This window comes from Antedon bifida, chromosome 1 (genome assembly GCF_963402885.1).
Source record: "Antedon bifida chromosome 1, ecAntBifi1.1, whole genome shotgun sequence".
Classification (NCBI taxonomy): Eukaryota; Metazoa; Echinodermata; class Crinoidea; order Comatulida; family Antedonidae; genus Antedon; species Antedon bifida.
The window spans coordinates 21,554,762-21,575,133 of NC_136226.1; the positions used below are offsets into that span (position 1 = coordinate 21,554,762).

At 31.6% G+C, this 20,372-nt stretch overlaps 1 protein-coding gene across 1 annotated transcript in view; it reads left to right on the forward strand.

The window, feature by feature from the left end:
- Positions 1 to 20,170, forward strand: part of LOC144845665 (stAR-related lipid transfer protein 3-like) — a 160,893-nt gene extending 140,723 nt beyond the window's left edge. Inside the window, exons 12-13 of the mRNA XM_078703097.1 lie at positions 965 to 1,129; positions 18,485 to 20,170. Coding sequence (XP_078559223.1) covers positions 965 to 1,117 — 153 coding nt within the window. The 3' untranslated portion in view covers positions 1,118 to 1,129; positions 18,485 to 20,170. The remainder of the gene's footprint in view (positions 1 to 964; positions 1,130 to 18,484) is intronic.
- The last annotated feature ends 202 nt before the right edge of the window (positions 20,171 to 20,372 follow it).

Genomic DNA, 20,372 nt, shown 5'->3' on the forward strand with positions numbered 1-20,372 from the left:
TTTATATTGTTCATTGTCTTTATGCTTCCTGTTTGTTTGTTTGTTTTGTGTGTGTGTTTTGTTCTGTCTTTATGTTTCATTTCTTCATTTTTTCTTTTATTGTACATGGCTTGCCCACCACAAGTGTCGATTGGAGTAATCCAATTGATGTTTGGAGTCTCAAGAAAAAGTATTTTAATTAATTATTTTTAATACTTTATTTTTTGTCAAATGTTCAAGTTTGATTTGAAAGAAAGAAGAAATAAATGTTACTTGAATGTTATTGAGGTATAATATCAATTGAATAATGATGGTCAAAACAATCCTTCCTCTATGGAAATATGTTTGTAGAATGGTGTGTATAGAGGAGGAATTGTTTGATTAGTAAGTATGTTTGGAAATTTGAATTAGTTTTACTGGAATGTTTGAGTATTCTAGACCATGATATAACATAATAAAAACATTTTTAGCATTTTTATCGTTATTTATATCTTTACAATTAATTATAGAACTTCTGTACTACTGTAGGCCAAAACCTTTATAGGCCTATTAAATATTTTAGGCCTACAGTTATAGTGTATACTCTTCTCATAAAATAAATTCTTAATTTAGCCTATCCAGTCAAGGACTGATAATGCGATCATGTTTTTAGCTACAGTATTACAAAAACTAAACATTCATATGTAAATTAAAAATCTTAGAATGCTGTGGTAATTGAATAGTTGCTATCATAGTTTAATGACAACTGTCTTTTTTGATTTGCCTTTATTTTCTCTATGATGTTCAAGGATTTTTGATCAGAGGTCATTTGGCTAATATTGGATGTTATTATTATACTTCATAGGTTTGGATACATGGATTTAGATACATTTATGATTCTTCCTATAATGTACCTAACATTGTTTTGTGCCATCAGTTATATGTTATTCCATGTGTTACAGTTATTTGTGGCTAAAATTGTATGTTTTATTATTATACTTCATAGGTTTGGACACCTCAAACGGTTCTAGATACTGCCCTCAGTGTTGTAGTGATGAACATCTTTTTTGGACTTCGGGGACACATTGAGAAACAGAAGAAAAGAATATCTAACACCAGCTTCTCAACTGAAAACCACAATTTACCAATTGAACTTTGAAACCTATAAAAAGTAAGTAAATACATGTTTTTTTCTCTCTAAAAACAATTGCTGCAGTTAGGGAGCCCACCATAACAAAACAACCCTAATTCTATTAGACTACGCGCATCGCCATAGTGATCAATAGAAACCCCCTTTTTGTAGTCAACGCGAAGTCCCAATGGTAAGCTTGAGTTTTAGAATATTCCATTTCAATAAATAGGGAAATAGATTATTGTGCCTTTTGTTTGGTCTATGACTCAAATAGTACAGAAATCAGTCAAATGGAACGATCTACACGACAAAGTTGTTTTATGTAATAAGTGACTATACATATAATTCTCTGGTACATACGGACTGTAGTGCGTGTGCCTTTCTTCTTTTTTTTTAACAGCGCAAGCATATGTTTAAATAACCAATGTATCCAGCCTAACATAAGATTTACAAACATTTTAATTTTGATTACGTCAACATGTCAGCAACTTATTTTCAGAATGAAAAGTGACCATTGTGGTTAAAACGTATTACCGAAGCTGTTGAATTGTAGATATAAATTCATGTAACAATTTTGCCTTTTGGATGTTGTGACTTGGATTTTCATCTTTTGAGTTGTAGTTCATCACATTTAAAAGAGCGCGCATCTCGTTTCTACGTTTCAGAATTTCTTCAATATTTTAATATGTTGTTGCTAAAACAATTATCTTCCGAAACTGTTATTTTCCTGTTTCATATTGATGACATCATCATGTTAAAAATTTGAATAAAAGGTGGGTCCTGTAATTAACCTATGCTACACGTCTGTATGTAGTATGTATACAGTATTAAATACTGTGTATACTGCACAAAATAGACAGAATTTAGCATTTAGGTCATATGCCGTAATTTTTTTCTGTTTAACATTTTCTAGTTTATTTATTTAATTCATTTTGATGAACTTTAATTGCAAAATAATAAAGCATGTGTACGTTAAACTTTAATAATCGTGTGCTAAAAAATAGGTAATTTAATACAAATTTGTGCAAAAATATATATATTATAGCTCCTCATTTATTTATATATTATATTATATTATCCTCCTTATTTAAAATATATTATATTATGGAAGCTGATGAGTTGTAAATATCAATTCATGTAAAATTTGTATCTACCGGATGTTATGATATCACCATATGGCACTCTAATTTTAAAAATATAATTTTTTTCTCTAGTACTAATCCAATTTAATAGATCACATTGCGCTAATGCGTTTCCCATTTTCTCCTACATTTTAATATGTTCTTTCTCAATCAATTCTCTTTCATTCTTCATTCATCATTATTCTCATATAAAAAAAATAGAATAACTTGAGTTACTTAATTTCATCTGAATGAAAAGTGACAAAATTTGTATATGAATTCATATCTACTATTTAACAACTTCCCATTTTCTCCTACATTTTAATATGTTCTTTCTCAATCAATTCTCTTTCATTCTTCATTCATCATTATTCTCATATAAAAAAAATAGAATAACTTAATTTCATCTGAATGAAAAGTGACAAAATTTGTATATGAATTCATATCTACTATTTAACAACTTCCATAAAAGGTTTTAATCATGTGGGTCACTTTTCATTCCGATGAGATCTAACAGATTAAAATATACTCTAGATAAAATTAAGTAACTCACGTTATTCTATTTTTTTTATATGAGAATAATTCACACGAAAAAAAGATGTTTCTATCGATACGTGCACATCGCGCGCGTAAAAAATTGCGCGCACAAAAAATTGCACGCACATGGGGATTTTTGACATGCACAAAAAGTCATGAATCTGATTAGAAATTAATTTTGCGCATTTTTAAATTTTAAATGCGCGTGTACGCGTAACTTCTTGTAAAACATGCCATTTGACTTAAATTTTTACAAAGTGTCAAAACAAAAATTACGCTTGGTTTTTAATCTATGATCAATCATAAAAAAATCTTAAAATCGCACGTAAGTCATGTTGCGCAACTATGACGTCTTCAAAAAATAGGAGGTGCACAACGTCACGTAAATGCCCATATGTTGACAAAGTTATGAAATAATATGTTTACCCATTTTAGAGATACGTTCTACACAAAAAGTGAGGGAGAAAGCTTTGACGAGTTAGTTATCCGCACGACAAACGCTACATGCATGTCATACATTGGAATATAGCACACAGAAAAAGATTATAGCATTATGACCTGAACTGAAGAATATGATATGTTTTTAGTGCTGAATTCTGTCAATTTTGTGTCATATAGTATATACAGTATAAACGGTATAATCTGTATAAATACTATTACATACAGTGTAGAATAGGTGAAATTACGGGACCCGCCATTTATTCCATTTTTTAACATGGCGACGGTATCAAAATGAAACACTAAGATAGCAATTTCGGAAGGAAATTATCTCAGCAACAACATATTAACGTGTAGAAGAAATTTGAATACGTAAAATATAGATGCACGCTCTTTTAAATGTGATGAACTATGACGCAAAATATGAAAATACAACTTTTTATATTCAACTGGCCATATGATGACGTCACAACATCTGATTGGCAAAATGTTCACATGAATTTGTATTTACAATCCAATAGCTTCCAGAAAACGGTTTAATCATGATTATCACTTTTTATTCTGACGAGCTATAACAGAAATTTACTGTAAAGATGAAAATAAGTGACCCACGTTATTTACATTTTTAGACACGATGACGTCATCAAAATTAAAATATTTTAACTCATGTGAAAGATAGTTGATTCATGACCTAGAAAATCGGGGTGAAAATGGAAAATGCATAAGAGGAGATGCGCTCTATTAAATGTGATACAAAAATCCTATATTTTATATTTGGGTGGCCATACGATGACGCCACAATGTCCGGTTAGCCATATTAATGCATGATCCGATATCTATAACTCATCAACTTCCAGAATTTGTAATAAAAATAACTTTCACCATTTAGTTTTTTAGAAACTATGACTGTTTTAAAAAAGGCATAATTTTGACGAATTTTTGAACTTGTTCATCAAAAACGCGCGCAAATTGTCCAATTCAACGTGCACGTATGACGTAATTTTAAGTCAAAATTGTTTAAAAGTTGGTAAAATTACTAGAAAAGGCTTGAAAAACATAAATCACACAAAAATGTTTGTTTTAATGTTAGTTGTGCGCACCGCACGACTAACATTAAATGTGGGAATTTTTTATATGCTCAAAATGACATGAAACGCAAAGAAATTGTTTTTTCGCACTATGAAATTTTAAACGTGCGTGCGCGCGTAACTTCGTGTAAAACATGCCATTTTTGGTGCACAAAAAGTTAGCGCAAGACATAAATTAAACTTTTGCGAAGTTTCAATTTAAATTTTTATATGGTTTTCGATCTATGTTAAATATGCAAAATTCATAAAAACATGCGTAAATCATGTTGCGCAACTCTGACGTCATTCATAATAGGAGGTGCACAATTTCATGTACATGCCCACATGTTGACAAAGTTATAAAATGTTATGTTTACACGTTTTTGAGATGCACGAGACACAAAATTGACAGAAAGAAAGAATAATACAGAAAAACTTGACATGAAACTCGTCACTTTGACGAGTTAGTTATCCGCACGACAAACGCCACGTGCACGTCATACGTTGGAATATTGCATACAGAAAAAGATTATGGCATTATGACCTGAACTGAAGAATATGATATGTTGTTATTGCTGAATTCTGTGTCATATAGTATACACTAATCTGTATACATATCACATACAGTGTAGAATAGGTGAAATTACGGGACCCGTTATATTTATTCAAATTTTTAACATGTTGACGGTTTTTTTTCAAAATGAACTGGAAAGTAGCAATATCGGAAGGAAATTATCTCAGGAACAACATATTAAAATGTAGAAGAAATTTGAATACGTGAAATTCATAAAATCGCGCGTAAGTCACGTTGCGCAATTGTAAACATCCTGAAAAGGTTCGCTGCACAACTTTATATGAATGACGATATGTTGAGAAAGTGACGAAACGTTATGTTTGCAAGTTTTACAGATACGCGTGACACAAAAATTACAGAAAGAAAGAAGACTAGACTTGAACTCGTCACTTTGACGAGTTAGTTATCCGCATGACAAACGGCATGTGCACGTCATACGTTAGAATAAAATTATGCCATTTTTACCCGAATAAAATTATAATGTTATGGTGTATTCTGTCTATTTTGTGTCATGTGGTATTATACAGTATGCACAGTACAACTGTATACAAACTACATATCCCATACAATGTAGCATAGGTGAAATTATGGTACCTGCCTTTAACGCAAATTTTTAACTTGATGACGTCATCAATGTAAAATGTTTCATTTTGTAACATCGCTATGTTAAAAACTGTAATAAGAGGTGGTCCTGTATTTTCGCCTATGCTACAATGTATTATAATTATACAGTATACTGTGTATACTAGGAGACATTATTTCTACATGATACAGAGGGCGGCAAACAACAATTTGATCACATCAGAGCCTATGCTGGTGTACTGTACATTGTACTTTATATTATGACATATTAAATAAATTACGGGACCCGCCTTTAATTCAAATGTTTAATATGATAACGTCATCAAAATAAAACACAAAGATAGCAATTTCGGAAGAAAATTGTTTGAGCAACAACATATTAACATTTTGAAGAAATTAGGAAACGCAAAATGTTGGTGCGCGCACATTTAAATGTGATGAACTATGACGCAGACGATGAAAATTTGACCTTTTTAATTAAACTGGTCATATAATGAGGTCACAATATCCGATAGAAAAAATAGTTACATGAATTCAAATCTACAGTTCAACAGCTTCCAGAAAACATTTTATTCATGGGTATCACTTTTTATTCTGAGGAGCTATAACAGATTGAAATTTACTGCAAAGATAAAAATAGGTGACCCACATCATTCACATTTTTTTACGCGATGCTGTTATCAAATAAAAAATAAATATCACCTTCCGGAAGATAAAGGTCTAAGCTATAAAATACTGCAATCTGAGAAAAATTTGAGCAAGAATAAACGAGATACTCGTAAATGAATATGAAATGTAATGACGTCATCGCAAAAAAACACATTTTTGGAATTTAAGTAGCCACATGATGACGTCACAATGTATGATTCCATATCTACAACTCATCACCTTCCAGAATATGTAATACAAATCAAGTTCACCGTTTTGTTTAGAAATTATTACCGATTAAAAAAAGGCATAATTTTGATATTTTATAACTTTTCCATCAAAAACGCATGTGAGTTGTGTAATTTGACGTGCTCGTATGACGTAATTTTAAGTCGAAATGGTTCCAAATTTGGTAAAATTACTATAAAAGGCTGGAAAAATATGATTTACGCAAAACATTGACGTATTTCACGCTTTGTACACACCGCACGCAAAAATAGGAATTTTTGACATACTTAAAATGACTTGAAACGTGTAGAAAGTTAAGTTGTTTAAATGCGCATGCGTGCGTAACATTGTGTAAAACATGCAATTTTTTTTCAACAGAAAGTTAGCGCATTAAATTATAAATTAGTGTCAATACAAAATGACTTTTGGTTTATAATATATGACCAATCATTGAAATTCATAAAATCGCGCATAAAATACGCTGCGCGACTCTAAAGTCATATAACGACGTTTCTTGCACATCTACAGCTACAGGTCAATCTTATGACAAAGTTATACAATCTTATGTTGGCCAGAATTAGAAATACGCTGCGAACAAAATTCGTGGAAAGAAAGAAGAATATAGAGAAAAAAAAGATTGTGACAATAACAAGGGGTTATCCGCCAAGTGCCGATAACCAATAAAGATTTCATACAATAACAATAGGTGATCATTTTATTCTAAATGATCACCTAATAAGAATAAAGATTTCATACAATAACTAGAAAGCTACTGTAAAATTCTCCTAAATAAGATTTCTCCAGGAAAAATATATATATATATATATATATTTGTGTGCATCTTAATGCTGTTTTTGATTTAGGCTAATTTCACTACAAGCATGTGTATGCGAGTTTGGTGTAATGGTTATGTAACAAGCCTTTCAATTAACAATAGCTTCAGTTGACTAACAATAGAACAGCAACGCGAAAATCAAACGAGTGAATTTGAAAAGAAATAGATCAAAAAAGGTGCACATTAAATCAAATCATGTTTTAAAATTACAAATCACAAATTATAACTCTTGCCTCTTGTACAAAAATGAAGTTTTTTGAACAAGTAGTTCTCGAGAAAATGCAATTTCAGTTTACTTGTTATAAGACTGCTCGCCGGCTTTTGAAAAATTCTTCCTATCAACACACTATTAACACTAGCAGGTATGAAAAGTATACTAAAAAGTGGTCCAGAATTGGAACCATGGTCCCAAAATTTAATGGAATATGGTCCTTGACCACATATCTATCTGTATATTCATTTTGGTAAAGATCTTGTAATTACTTTTTGAGTAATCCTGCCAATCCTAATCCAAACTAGCCTTCGCGTATAGTGCGATACTTGGCCAAATCAAAATTGGCCTCCTGACCTTGACCCGAGTTTCACCAAAAGTGTGTGTCTTAATGTTGTGTGATTTAGGCTAATTTCACTACAATCATGTGTATATGAGTTTGGTGTAAAGGTTATGTAACCAGCCTTTCAACTAACAATAGCTTCAGTCGATTAACAATAGAACAGCAACGCAAAACACACAAGTGAATTTGAAAAGAAATATGTTTTTTAAACTACTCGCATCAAAAACCTTGTACAATAAATCTAATTATGTTTTAAAATTACAAATCACAAATTATAACTCTTGCCTCTTGTACAAAAATGAAGTTTTTTGGACAAGTATTTTATTCTAAATGATCACCTAATAACAATAGCAGTAGAAGCACCAGCTGCACCAATAAAAACAACAATAAAAACAAAAACAAAAATAAGGAAATCTTATATTGAATGAATGAATTTGAAGATTTAACATGTTCGGGAAGTTGGTTCCAAAGAAATGGAACTGCAAAAATAAATGATCGATTACCCCATGAATTTAAAGTTTGTAGTATGGTGAATAGACATTTGTTTGCAAATCGGAGATCGTGAACAGGTTTATATGAAGTAAATTAGATATGTTATGTAGGATATATTATGAAACAAATCAGTTGAGAAACACCTTTTTCTCATTTTTATTTGGAATATGGGGATACTTTAAAATATACTTAAAATTTGCTCTAATGTTTTTTTTTTCTTTTTAAATCTTCATTAAAATTGAAATGTTAAGCACTTTAATTTAACTTTAAAGGGTTACAGAGGTCAACATCTATTGAATCTTGTGAAGACAGAAACATAATATCGGTATTGCAGTCAAGTACTCTTCTGTAAATCTTTACTATAAATTGTAGCGATTGCCTCATACTTAATGTTTAAATTGCACTTCTTTCTTCTTTGGGTTCAAGGCTACAGCAAAAAAATAACAGTGCCTATTAGTGAATTGCAAGTTTGATGAAATTTATCATTTTACAGTACAGTTATTTACTACCGTGTTCTTTCTGTGCTCATTTTGAGTCTGCGCCACACAGTATGTATCTCATGAATGAATCAACCGAACTTTCGAGTTAAAATAACGATTGTGAGGCATTTGATAAATAGGCAAACTTCCTTAAAATGTCTTGACATGTTTTTTAGAAACTATTCTCATCATCAGAACAGAAAACAACGCCTAGAGTACTTATATACCACATCACATGGATTAAACCTTCCTTGAACAAATAAATCTATAACTTAGGTTTCACGCTTGCCATATGATTGTTTGTTGCCTACTTTCCTTCATGCTAATTTACTTCCTCATATACATACAACCTGTCCTATTGGTATATAAGTACTCTAGGCGTTGTTTTCTGTTCTGATGATGAGAATAGTTTCTCGAAACATGTCAAGTCATTCAAAGGCAAAATACTGAAAAAATTACAATGCTTTGAGTATCAGTGGCTGGATCTCAATGGAGATACAAAACAAAAGCGAAAAGCTAAATCAAAACGATAAAGTAAAACAGCCAGAAAAGTTAGCAGAGCTTTGGTGCAACACGTTCTAGCCCTTCATCAGTGCAAGTGAAGGTACTTGGACAAGATAGATAGATATATACTGTATCAGGCAAGTGCTGCCTGAGTGGACAGGAATAAAAGAAATGAAAGCACTCAGTTAAGTACTTGGCAAAATATATCCACTGATAGGGAGCATGTTGAATGATACATTTTTTTGCTTTAGGTATTAGCAATACATGGTTCAAATCCAGCTGGGGTTTATAATTTGTTTAAATAATTTTTGATACAAACAAACTCCGTCATTGCAACAATGACCTTTCTAAAATCAAGATTGACCAGGAGTTGAGGAGTGTCTTGAATCTGTGCCGATTTTCGGCGCCCCTGCCTTTACCCATGGACTACTTAACCCTTGGAGTAAGCTTAACCGCTCGACCAGTCGACTAATATGTTGGTCCATATCAAAGAATATGTCCATGTTAAAAGAAGACAGAATGCGTGCTATTTAATATATCATACGGAAGATAAGCTTTTGTGACATGACCAATATATCAATTTTCCTGAAAATCAATAGGCATGTTATGTAAGTATATACCTATGTACAGAATGAAATAAGGAAGGACACACGCTGGTACTAAAAAACCAATTATCAACTAACAATAGATTAATTTGAATAATAAACGCAACGCGAAAAAACAAACGGGTGAATTTGAAAAGAAATAGGTTTTTTAAAACTACTCGTATCAAAAAACCTGTACATTAAATCAAATTAAATTGAAAACTACAAATCACAATTTATAACACTAGCCGGTCTGAAAATAATATCATTTTTGTTATTTGTGAAGTTATTAATAAACCAATTTTGTTGATTTTCAATAGGCATGGTCTGAAAGTATATACCTATCTACACCCAAAAATTCAGAACGATAACTTGACAACTGTAGGCGCTATCGTGTTAACAAACAAACAAACTTACATACATACATACAAACAAAGTAAATACTATACTTGGCAAATTTTTATTTTGCCAAGTAATAAAACAAAAAAGGCACAAGGCTGGAATAGAGGGTGGAGATATTGAGTAGAAAACAAAGAAGATAGCTTGATAGATATAAACAATTTTGGAATACAACTAAAAAAAACAGCTTAAATGGTGGTTAATATTGAAATTTAAATTTCAAGCGGAAAGTCCGGGTTCAAGTCTCAGTTGGGGCGACTTTTTCTCATTCTCACAGATTTCCTCATCTTATCGTTTCAAATGAATTAATTAAATTTCAGTATATCAACGGCCAGGTTTAGAATTAATGTTCTTTGCCTGTTGTGTTTATATATAAAAGTATCTCTTCCGAGATCCTGCTTCGTGAATAAAATACTGAAAGATGAGGGCGTATCAATTTGATCTCTGGTGTGCGTGCAATTGAGGGACTAGTGCTGTTCCGCCATACAACGCCGAGAATGTTAAAGAGTCGCTATCCTATCGAGTTTGAACAATACCATGAAAGCCCCAGTGGTCTAATGGTTAGGACAGCTGCATATCAAGCATAAAGTCCGGGTTCGAGTCTCGGTTGGGCCGACTTTTTCTCATTCTCACAGATTTCCTTATCTTATCGTTTCAAAAGTTTGCAGAGCTTTGGGCAACACTAGCCCTTCATCAGTGGACAAAGATAGATAGATATATCAGGCAAGCGCTGCCTGAGTGGACATAATATATATATGAAGGGCACTGATGAAGGGCTAGTGTTGCCCGAAAGCTCTGCTAACTTGTCTGGCTGTTTTACTTATCGTTTTGATTTAGCTTTTCGCTTTTTTTTTTTGTATCTCCATTGAGATCCAGCCACTGATACCCACAGCATTGTCATTTTTTCAGTAATTTGCCTTTGGATTTATATATATATATATATAAATAAATAAAATAACAGCAGAAAACTTGGTTACTTCAGATTTGTAGCGATTAAAACAATGAAGTAACCAGGTTTTCTGCTGTTGTTTTTTTTATTTATTTTTGGTCTACCTTGGTATCGAGCACTCTATTCTAACGGTCTGATACTTTCAACCTGAATATATATATATATATATGGTACAGTCTAAAAAAAAAATTTTAGCCAAATCTGTGACGTGACTCATATCACCATTGGTTGATTTGACACAGTTTAACCCATTAGGATCACAATCAACTATAAAATTCTTTAATTCCTATAAAATTTCTTTCATTTACATTACATATTAAATGCTAAACATGTTTTTACAATTAAAATATATTTAATTCATCTTTCATTACTCAATTTTTTCTTCTTTCCATGTTGAGGCCAGTCCTTTATTTTTATCATTATTCTGCAACACTGAAATCCAGGGTAGTTTTTTTTTTTTGCTATTTTGCATGGTAGATCATGAAGACAAAAAGCTTTTCCCTCTAATAATTGGATTTTATTTTTGTAGTTACCATCTCATTCAATGATCAATATTCTGCTTGAAATAACATTTTACCAAAAAAGCTTAAATTGCCTTTGTTGACCAACGATGAAAGTTATACCTCATAAATTTTACCTAATTAATCCAGTACAATTAACTTTTAAGTTTGACAGTTTAATAAAGCATTTCTGAAATACCAGCACATATTTTTTTGCTTCATGATTGCAATCCAGCCAGCCCACAGTTTTAGCTGTCATTTATCAGCAACTTGGTTTATAACTATTTTATGTGTAATCAAATATTATCAGACACAAAACTTCTATGACAATTAAAAGTGAATTTATTTTCGGTATATCACTGGGTAGTTTAGAATTAAAGATGTATTGTCGCACTGAAAAAATAATTCTTAATAAACTTTTTGTTGAATATGCCATTTTAATGTATATTTTAGTGTATATTAGGTAAAATTTATGAGGAGATTGCCTGAGTCCAGTGCTCTTCACTCTTTATCTTGCAAGAGCACTGGAACACGATGATGAAAACCAACAACCACCAAAATCATCATTCTTCATAATGGATCAACAATATGCAGACGACATCGGATGGGTGGCAAATTCAAAAAAGTTAAAGAAGTTAAGAAGACCATACCTAAGAAACTAGAAAGCAGAAACCTAAATCATAAACAACACTAAAAACAGAAGAATAATATAATCAAAAGAAAAGGAGATGAATCGTGGAAAAAATGTAAATATCTAGGATCGCTAATTGACACAGATAACGATATGAAACGCCGAAAACAACTCGCAATATCAGCCTTCAACAACTACAAAGAAATTCTAACAAGCAAAAACTTATCACTAGAAGTAAAAATGAGACTATTCAATGTATACGTCAGAAGCATATTCATGTACAACTCAGAATTATGGAAAATAACCAAAAAACAAGAGGACGAAATTGACTGTTTCCATAGGAAATTATTAAGGAAAATTATAAAAATTAAGTGGCCGTACACAATCAGAAATATAGAACTATGCAGCAGAACGAAAGAACTAAAATGGTCAAACATAATAAGGAAAAGAAAATATGGACCGGACATATGCTAAGGCTTCCGATGGACACTCCAGCCAAATTAGCGTTGACAGAATCTATTAGAAAAGTTAAAAGACCAGTTGGCAGACCAAAAACTACCTGGATAGGAAACATAAACAAAGAACTCAAAAAAGCAAATACATCGATCTCAAAGTTAATGACAGACCATCAGACCACCGAGAGTCATGGAAACGATTAGCATACACAATGTCTACCCAAGACGAATAGCATAACGGATGGGATGAATAGTTATCAACTTTGAGCAAAAATTGGAAAACTGTAATTTAAAGCAAAAAATGGTCAAATTGGCTGCCAGCCAATGGGTTTTTGATTGAATTTAACCATTTAATTTTTTATTTTATAAGTGAAAACATATTTTGTTTTGTTTTTTTTTTCTACAGAAGTGATTAACTTTATTAAAACTACAAAATAACATATTCAAAGTCTGATTTAATTGATCTTCATTTGTTCATGTTTTTGGGGGACAATACATCTTTAATGTTCTGCACCTGTGGTGTTTAGCAGTTGTGGAAATTAGGTTGTCCAACGTTTATAATCCCGAATACGATGATGCAATGTGAATGTATCCCTCATGTAAAGTAAGTACTGCAAAGTTAAATTTAAATGCATTTACATATTTTTGGATTACAAATTAGGAAATCCAGAGTAAAAAATGTAGATGTAATTATAACTAGAGGGTACTCCGAGAGTACAAACCTCCGCCTACTGTAAAATTCCCCTACATAAAATGCCCCCTGAATATATTTTTGTTTTAATTGTTTTTATTAGTTCTAAGTGTAAATGTTAACTGCACACTACAAAGTTGTGGATGACAGTGTGGTGTAGTGGTTATGTATCCAGCCTCGCACAGTTGAGATCGCTGGTTCAAGTCCCACTGAGGTTTTTTTTTTTTTATTATTTTTTTATTTATTTTTTTTTTTTTTTTTTGTGGACCTTGATCTTTGACCCTTCAAAATTTAACCACAATTATATGATGTGTCATTGATCATTGTGGCTAAGTTTGGTGAGAATCGGATAAAAACTGTGGTCTCTAGGCAGTAAAATAGTTTTTTGTTAGTTGTGACCTTGACCTATGACCTTTACCCCTCAAATTCGAACTCGTCCGAGCTTTTTGGTCATAGATCATTGTTGCCAAATTTGGTGAGAATCGGATAAAAACTGTGGCCTCCAGGCTGTTCACAGACACACACACAAACACACACACACACAAACATACAGGGGTGAAAACATAACCTCCTTGGCGGAGGTAATTACGATTCTGTACCTATGATAAGCAGGTGACTATCCGACGGATTAGTAGAATAATGAATGAATACTACGTTCAAACCTCAGGTTCAACATGGAATTGTGCTCAGGGTTAGAGTGTGCCTAGAATAAAAACGTGGTAGTATAAGGTTATAGTAGTCACCTTGCGTAAATGAATAATTAGCATTCCCAATGTTAAAATACAGGTGGCATTGCCGATATACGATTTTGTACACGCTAAGAATGAAAGAAAACGAATATTGTGAACACTTTTAGAAATATATAGTTCAAAAGCCTACATAAATAATCCTATAAATGTTTTATTACAAATGGAAGTGAACAAGTAATCCACGACCATGTGGATTTTCTTTTACTTGAAAATTGTGCCTAACCTATCGACTCACCTCTCTAAACGGTTATGCTTGAATGACGCCCTCTGGAAATTCCACATTTGATGGCCTTTTGATTCAGAGATAATTTTTTACATATTTAATAAGTCCTAATTCAGTAAATATTTGGTTAACTTTTTGTATAGCCCATGACCATCTCCGTTGGATGTTGACTGCAAAATTCACACCAATTGCATGTTGTACCATGGTGTGCATAGAAGACAAACCTTTTGTGTTTGCCTTTTATCGTTTATTACATATTAAAAGCTAAACATGTTTTTACAGTTAAAATATATTTAATTAATGTTTCCCCTTTCCATGTTGAGGCCAGTCCTTTATTTTTATCATTATTCTGTAATACTGAAATTGTAATTGGTTGTAAATTTGAATTCCCAGGGTAATTTTGATTTTGTTTTTGTTTTTTCTCTATTTTGCATGGTTAATCGTGATCAACAAGAAGCTTTTTCCCCTAACAATTGGATTTTAATTTTGTAGTTACCATCTCATTTCCTAGTATATTATCAATGATCAATATTCTGCTTGAAAATAACAATTTTACCAAAAACCTTAAATTGCCTTTGTTGACCAACGATGAAAGTTTTACCTCATAAATTTTACGTAATTAATCCAGTACAACTAACTTAAGTTTGACAGTTTAATAAAGCATTTCTGAAATACCAGCAAATATTTGTTTGCTTCATGATTGCAATCCAGCCAGCCCACAGTTTTAGCTGTCTACTAATCGGCAACTTGGTATATTACTATTTTACGTGTGCTTTATTTAATTGAAGCTAAACCCATTGTTCTATCTTCAGTTAAGTATGAGACCGGATAGAAAAGTTTCGTGCAAGATGTTGATCTACATAAATTGCCTGGTCTGCTTATGAGATAGTTGAGTGCTTACCGAAGGCAAGCTGTAAATAACGCATTATGAAATTGAACAAGATCATTTCGAGTCGTGACTTTAATATTAAACTCAACTGCCTTTAAACGTTCCTTGTCTGTTTCGCCGATGGTGGCCTGGCTATTAGACAAATACAACATCGATCACGTCCCTTTTGAAAAATGCAAGTGTTTTTCGTTTCCTAATGTAGTCACAAAATGAATAAGGTAATGAAAAATCTAATCCTGGATTCCGAATCAACATTTTCCAATTACACAAACACAAGTTTTGTGACAAAATAGATTTAGTCACAAATGCTTGTATTATGTAGTGACCTGTAGTATTCAAGGGTCTGTTGTCCAGCATTAATCGTTTATGCCGTGAGTTAAAAAAAGTTGAATTGCAAATGCTTTGATAACAGAGTACCGACAACTGAGGTCGAGGTTACTAATTTGTAGGTGACAAGTCAATTGATGTTATTTTCACAGTCAATGTTTGAAAGGGGTATTAATGAGCTAGATTGATTTTTAATGAGTGTAACAGATAAACTTGTGAGTGATGTTGCCGACAGTCATGGAACAGCGGTTTAGGTGTCCCTGATTATTCTTATATATCTAAAAAGAAACAAAGAAATAGGTTGTTAAATTAAAAATTTTATCCAGGATATCTGATATTTTTAACAAGCCAATATTTGTAGATAAATATGTGCCTTGACTACCCTTGACTTACGGCAAAAGAAAACGCATCTTTCAAAATCTTTTGAACAATCCTATATTATATATCCTTTACCTAATCTAGCAGATTTGGCATTCATCGTTTCCCTTTTTTGTACTAGACGTAAAGATTAACTCCAAAAATTAAAAATGAATTAATTTTCAGTATATCACTAGGCAGTTTAGAATTAATGTTCTGGACCTGTGGTGTTTATAGTATACAAGTAAAACTCTAGTATTTAATGTTACTTATTTACATTTTTTTGTTTCTATATTTTCTGAAAACAAAACCGCTTTGTGTGAAGTTATCTAGTATAGTATTAGGTATATACCGTGTGATATATTCACTTTCCACTTCCACTAATGTTGGTGGTTAAATGGGCCCAACAATACATCATAGATAGCCGAAGATATAACAAAAATTCAAAGCCATTGTGTTTTAATACATAGAAATCCCAATGCCCTAGATTAGATGTAAGGTCAAGTTCAGCAAAGCTTTTGTGCGTGACCCATAGTGGAGGATTTATCAATATGAAAACTGAATTTAATGCGTTAAGATTAGACACTTTATCTGCCTTCATTGCCTTTTATTAATGCCTTGTTTTACTTGCCTTTTTATATTTAAAATTTTATTTACATAAATACGTTTAAAGATTTGTTTTACTCATGTACATATAGTTAAATAATGTATCTAATTTAAAAATAAACATAAATAAACACTTTAAGCCAATTTTATCTTCCTGTAGTTTATTGAAATACAAAAAGACTGAGGTCAAAGGTCACATTTTGCTTTAATGTTTCATAAGATGAATGGTTGTTAGGTCAATAAGAATGTTTCCACTGACTACCTCTTAACTCTCACATTATGTGTGGCCATTTCTCTAAATTCATCAATCTGTTCAGAAAAAATAATATTTTAGAAATTAGCTATTAGGAAATAATAACATTATTAAGTTGAGCTTATGCGGTCTATAGCACAGGACGCTTTTTTATAGTTATTGGCCAATAAAAAGTTGTACAGTGTAAGTATATTAGTAAACATAAATGGTCTGAATGTGCCAACCTGTAAATCTGTAACAGCAAGGAATGTTCTTCGCTGAAAAATTTTACCACCACTTAGCCAGCCATAATCCTAGATAACATATGGTGAATTGAATAACCAAATGACCCACAATGTAGTTGTTGTAGTAATTGTAAGTAATTTTTTGTTCTGCAAATGTTATTTGCAATAAGCAGCTACTGTATGTTTTCTCATAAAATATTTTTCTCAATTTCTGTACCCCAGTCTCTGGATCTACAAATTAAACCTTGTAAGCATTGTAATATAGAGCAGAAAGTTTATGCTAACACAATAATAAGAACTAGATTTGAACTCGTCACGATGACGAGTTTGGCTATCGCGCAATACATCGTAACATGCACATGCTATTTATTAGGCTTAGTCTATAGTAGGCTGCACCACAACGATTGTACAAACATCTTAGCATCGATCAAAACCGTTCAACAAGCGTCAACAGTTGACAGTATTGGCATTGTAAACGGTTTAGTTGATGTTTTATACCACTCACGTTTACTTAATTGTTTGAATATGATGACCTTTTCAAATTAAAAATAAAGTTCATATGTCTGAAGGAAAATGTTTTGAGTAATAACATTATTGAAAATTGGAAGGAAATTAATAACGTTTAAGCGATATGCGCTCTATTGAATGTGACGAACTGTGTCAAAAGAGATAAAAATCCAATTTTTAAAATTCAGATGGCCATATGATGATGTCATAACATACTTACGGTCTAAATTTCATGTGAATTCATATCTACAACTCATTACCTTTTAGAATAATTTTAAAAAATGGGGGGTCACCAGCCATCCCGGACAGCTATAATCGATCGAAAATAGGCATATTTTTAGACAAATTTGCATATAATTCGATTTTAATAACGATTTTAAAAGTTTGACGTGCACGTGTGTCATTATTTTACATTCATAATTCATCAAATATGAAAGAAATGTATCATAAAAATATATAGAACAATAATCAAGCTTTCTAGGCTGTATACGGGCTAAGTGCGCAAAAGCGCGCGCGCAACGCAATTTTTTTTGAAAAATGTGATTTTGAGCATTTTAACTTTCAAAGCGCGCGTGATTTGACCAAGGTTCAAAATTCTGCTGATGATACAGGAAGATGACCCTTGACATGAAGCATACGTGTGTCAAGTGGTAATTAAAAATATCTATTGGTTTTCAATTTATAGTCATGAATCTAAGAATTTCAGAAAATCGCGCGTAGTTACGCTACGCGACCATATTTTCATAAAACCAAAGTTTGTTGCACAACTACATATATACGTGCATCTGCTGGCCAAGTTACAACATAACTGCTACCGCCGTTTTGGAGATCTGCTGCGCACAAAAAATGAGCTGAAAAAAATGAAATCTTTGACAATAACAATAGGCTATCGCTCTACAGAGAGCGATAGCCTAAAAAGCTATATTTGGAACATTTATTTCTAATGTTTTTTCCATTTCTTCTTAACACTATTTTGTTGTTTTATTAACAGATGGAACCAAGGCAGATATTTTCTTACTGGCTCTACAGTACAACTGGACTGAGGATGCTTATCTGCATCTTTAAAAAATAAGCTACAGTACAAACTGAAAAACATTTAATGATAGTCTTCTACAAACAATAGGCTTTACAGTAGACACAAAACTTAATAACATCATACAAAAGTTACAATACAGTATAAATAAGCTAGTGAAAAAGAGTGGTAATTAAATATTTACAAAATTTAAATATCTAAATCATAATAAAACATAATTAGTATTCAGTATGTCAGTCCTGAACTGTATAATTTAGTTTTACTCCTCAATGTTAAACTTTTTTTTCATGGTTTTTGTTTAACTAATCTAATCTTGTTTTTAATTAATCGTTATGGTACACGGTCGGAGCATGTATGTTTCAATACTACAATTATTTACCAGTATGCCTGTCTCATTTGCGTTGTATACAACACAAATGTTCAATGAATATTATTATATATTGTATGGTTTTGCATCTTATAAACATTATATCATTAAGTATTAATTACAAATAATGTTGACAATAAATGAGTCTTTATAAATAAAAGTTTGTTTAATCCATAAAGCCTGGTTTCCATAAAATCGCTACACGACAGAGCGTAGCGATTCTATGGAAACGCTAGAATTTATCAGGGATCTAGTAAGCGAGCGCTAAATATTCTTTGGTACGCGTAAACGATTCATCGCCAACAAAATCGGAAAAGTTGAACATGGTTCAATCATGCCGATTTGACTGCGATGAATCGGGGAGCCTTCCCGATTGCGTCGGCGACATCTGCGCGTGTGGCAATTTTATGGAAACCAGGCTTTATTGAGTGCAAGCAATATTAATAATTTTATAAAAATAACATTTATACAATAAATAATAATAGTTATTATTATTATTATTATTATTTTTGAAAACTATGTCTAACAATTTTTATTAATAAACTGGGGAGAAAAAAGATATGAAGTTATATTAAACATGCCATCTATTTGAGACTAAAAACAATAACAAAGACAATAAAATCATCAAATTAATTATGTGGCTTAACATAACATTTCGAACATGCCTAAATAGAAATTCTCAGGTCATTATGTACTTGAATTTTCTTTCCACATTATTTTATCGTTATTTTTATTGAAGTTAATATTTAGGAATCTAAGATGATTTCAATTTGGACAATAATCCGACATAGTAAGTCTTACATGAGCATTTATCTCCATTGCAATGGTATTTATTTTATTATTTGTAAAATTTATCTTCATATTTGAAAAATATTTTTGTTAAACGATTTATAAAAAAAAGCAGAAGTTTTATACACATCTGTCTAAAAAACAAATATTGATTGATTATCCATGAAAACAATGTTTAATGAATATTTAGAAATACTTTTTAAATTATAATATCAACAAAAAATGTACTGCAAGCACCTGTCCTGGATTTTGTCAATCAATATCTACCCAATATAGATACATCATCAGGTTTTTTTTAACCTGGATGTTTGCATAGAAGTTGAACATATGGGTATTAATAGAATAAATATAAAATGTTATATAATATTAATGGTATACAGTATATGGTATTATTTTGTTTTTCTATGTATGCAATCCTGTTATTGTCCCTGTTGTATGATGTGGAAATCAAATAAAATATAAAATAAATAAAGTATCCATTTGCAGTATGCAGAGTATGTTTTAATGCAAACAATTGTTTTTTTAAACTAAATCAATGCCATTTCATTGTTTATGCTTGTAAATTACAATTATATACTCTAAAACATATCACAAAGCCTAATTGCCATTTATGGTTTTTAATTCAAATATAGTCAAAGCTTTTAAAGATTCACAATTACAGAACAACATTCTCCCATTTGTTTATAATTA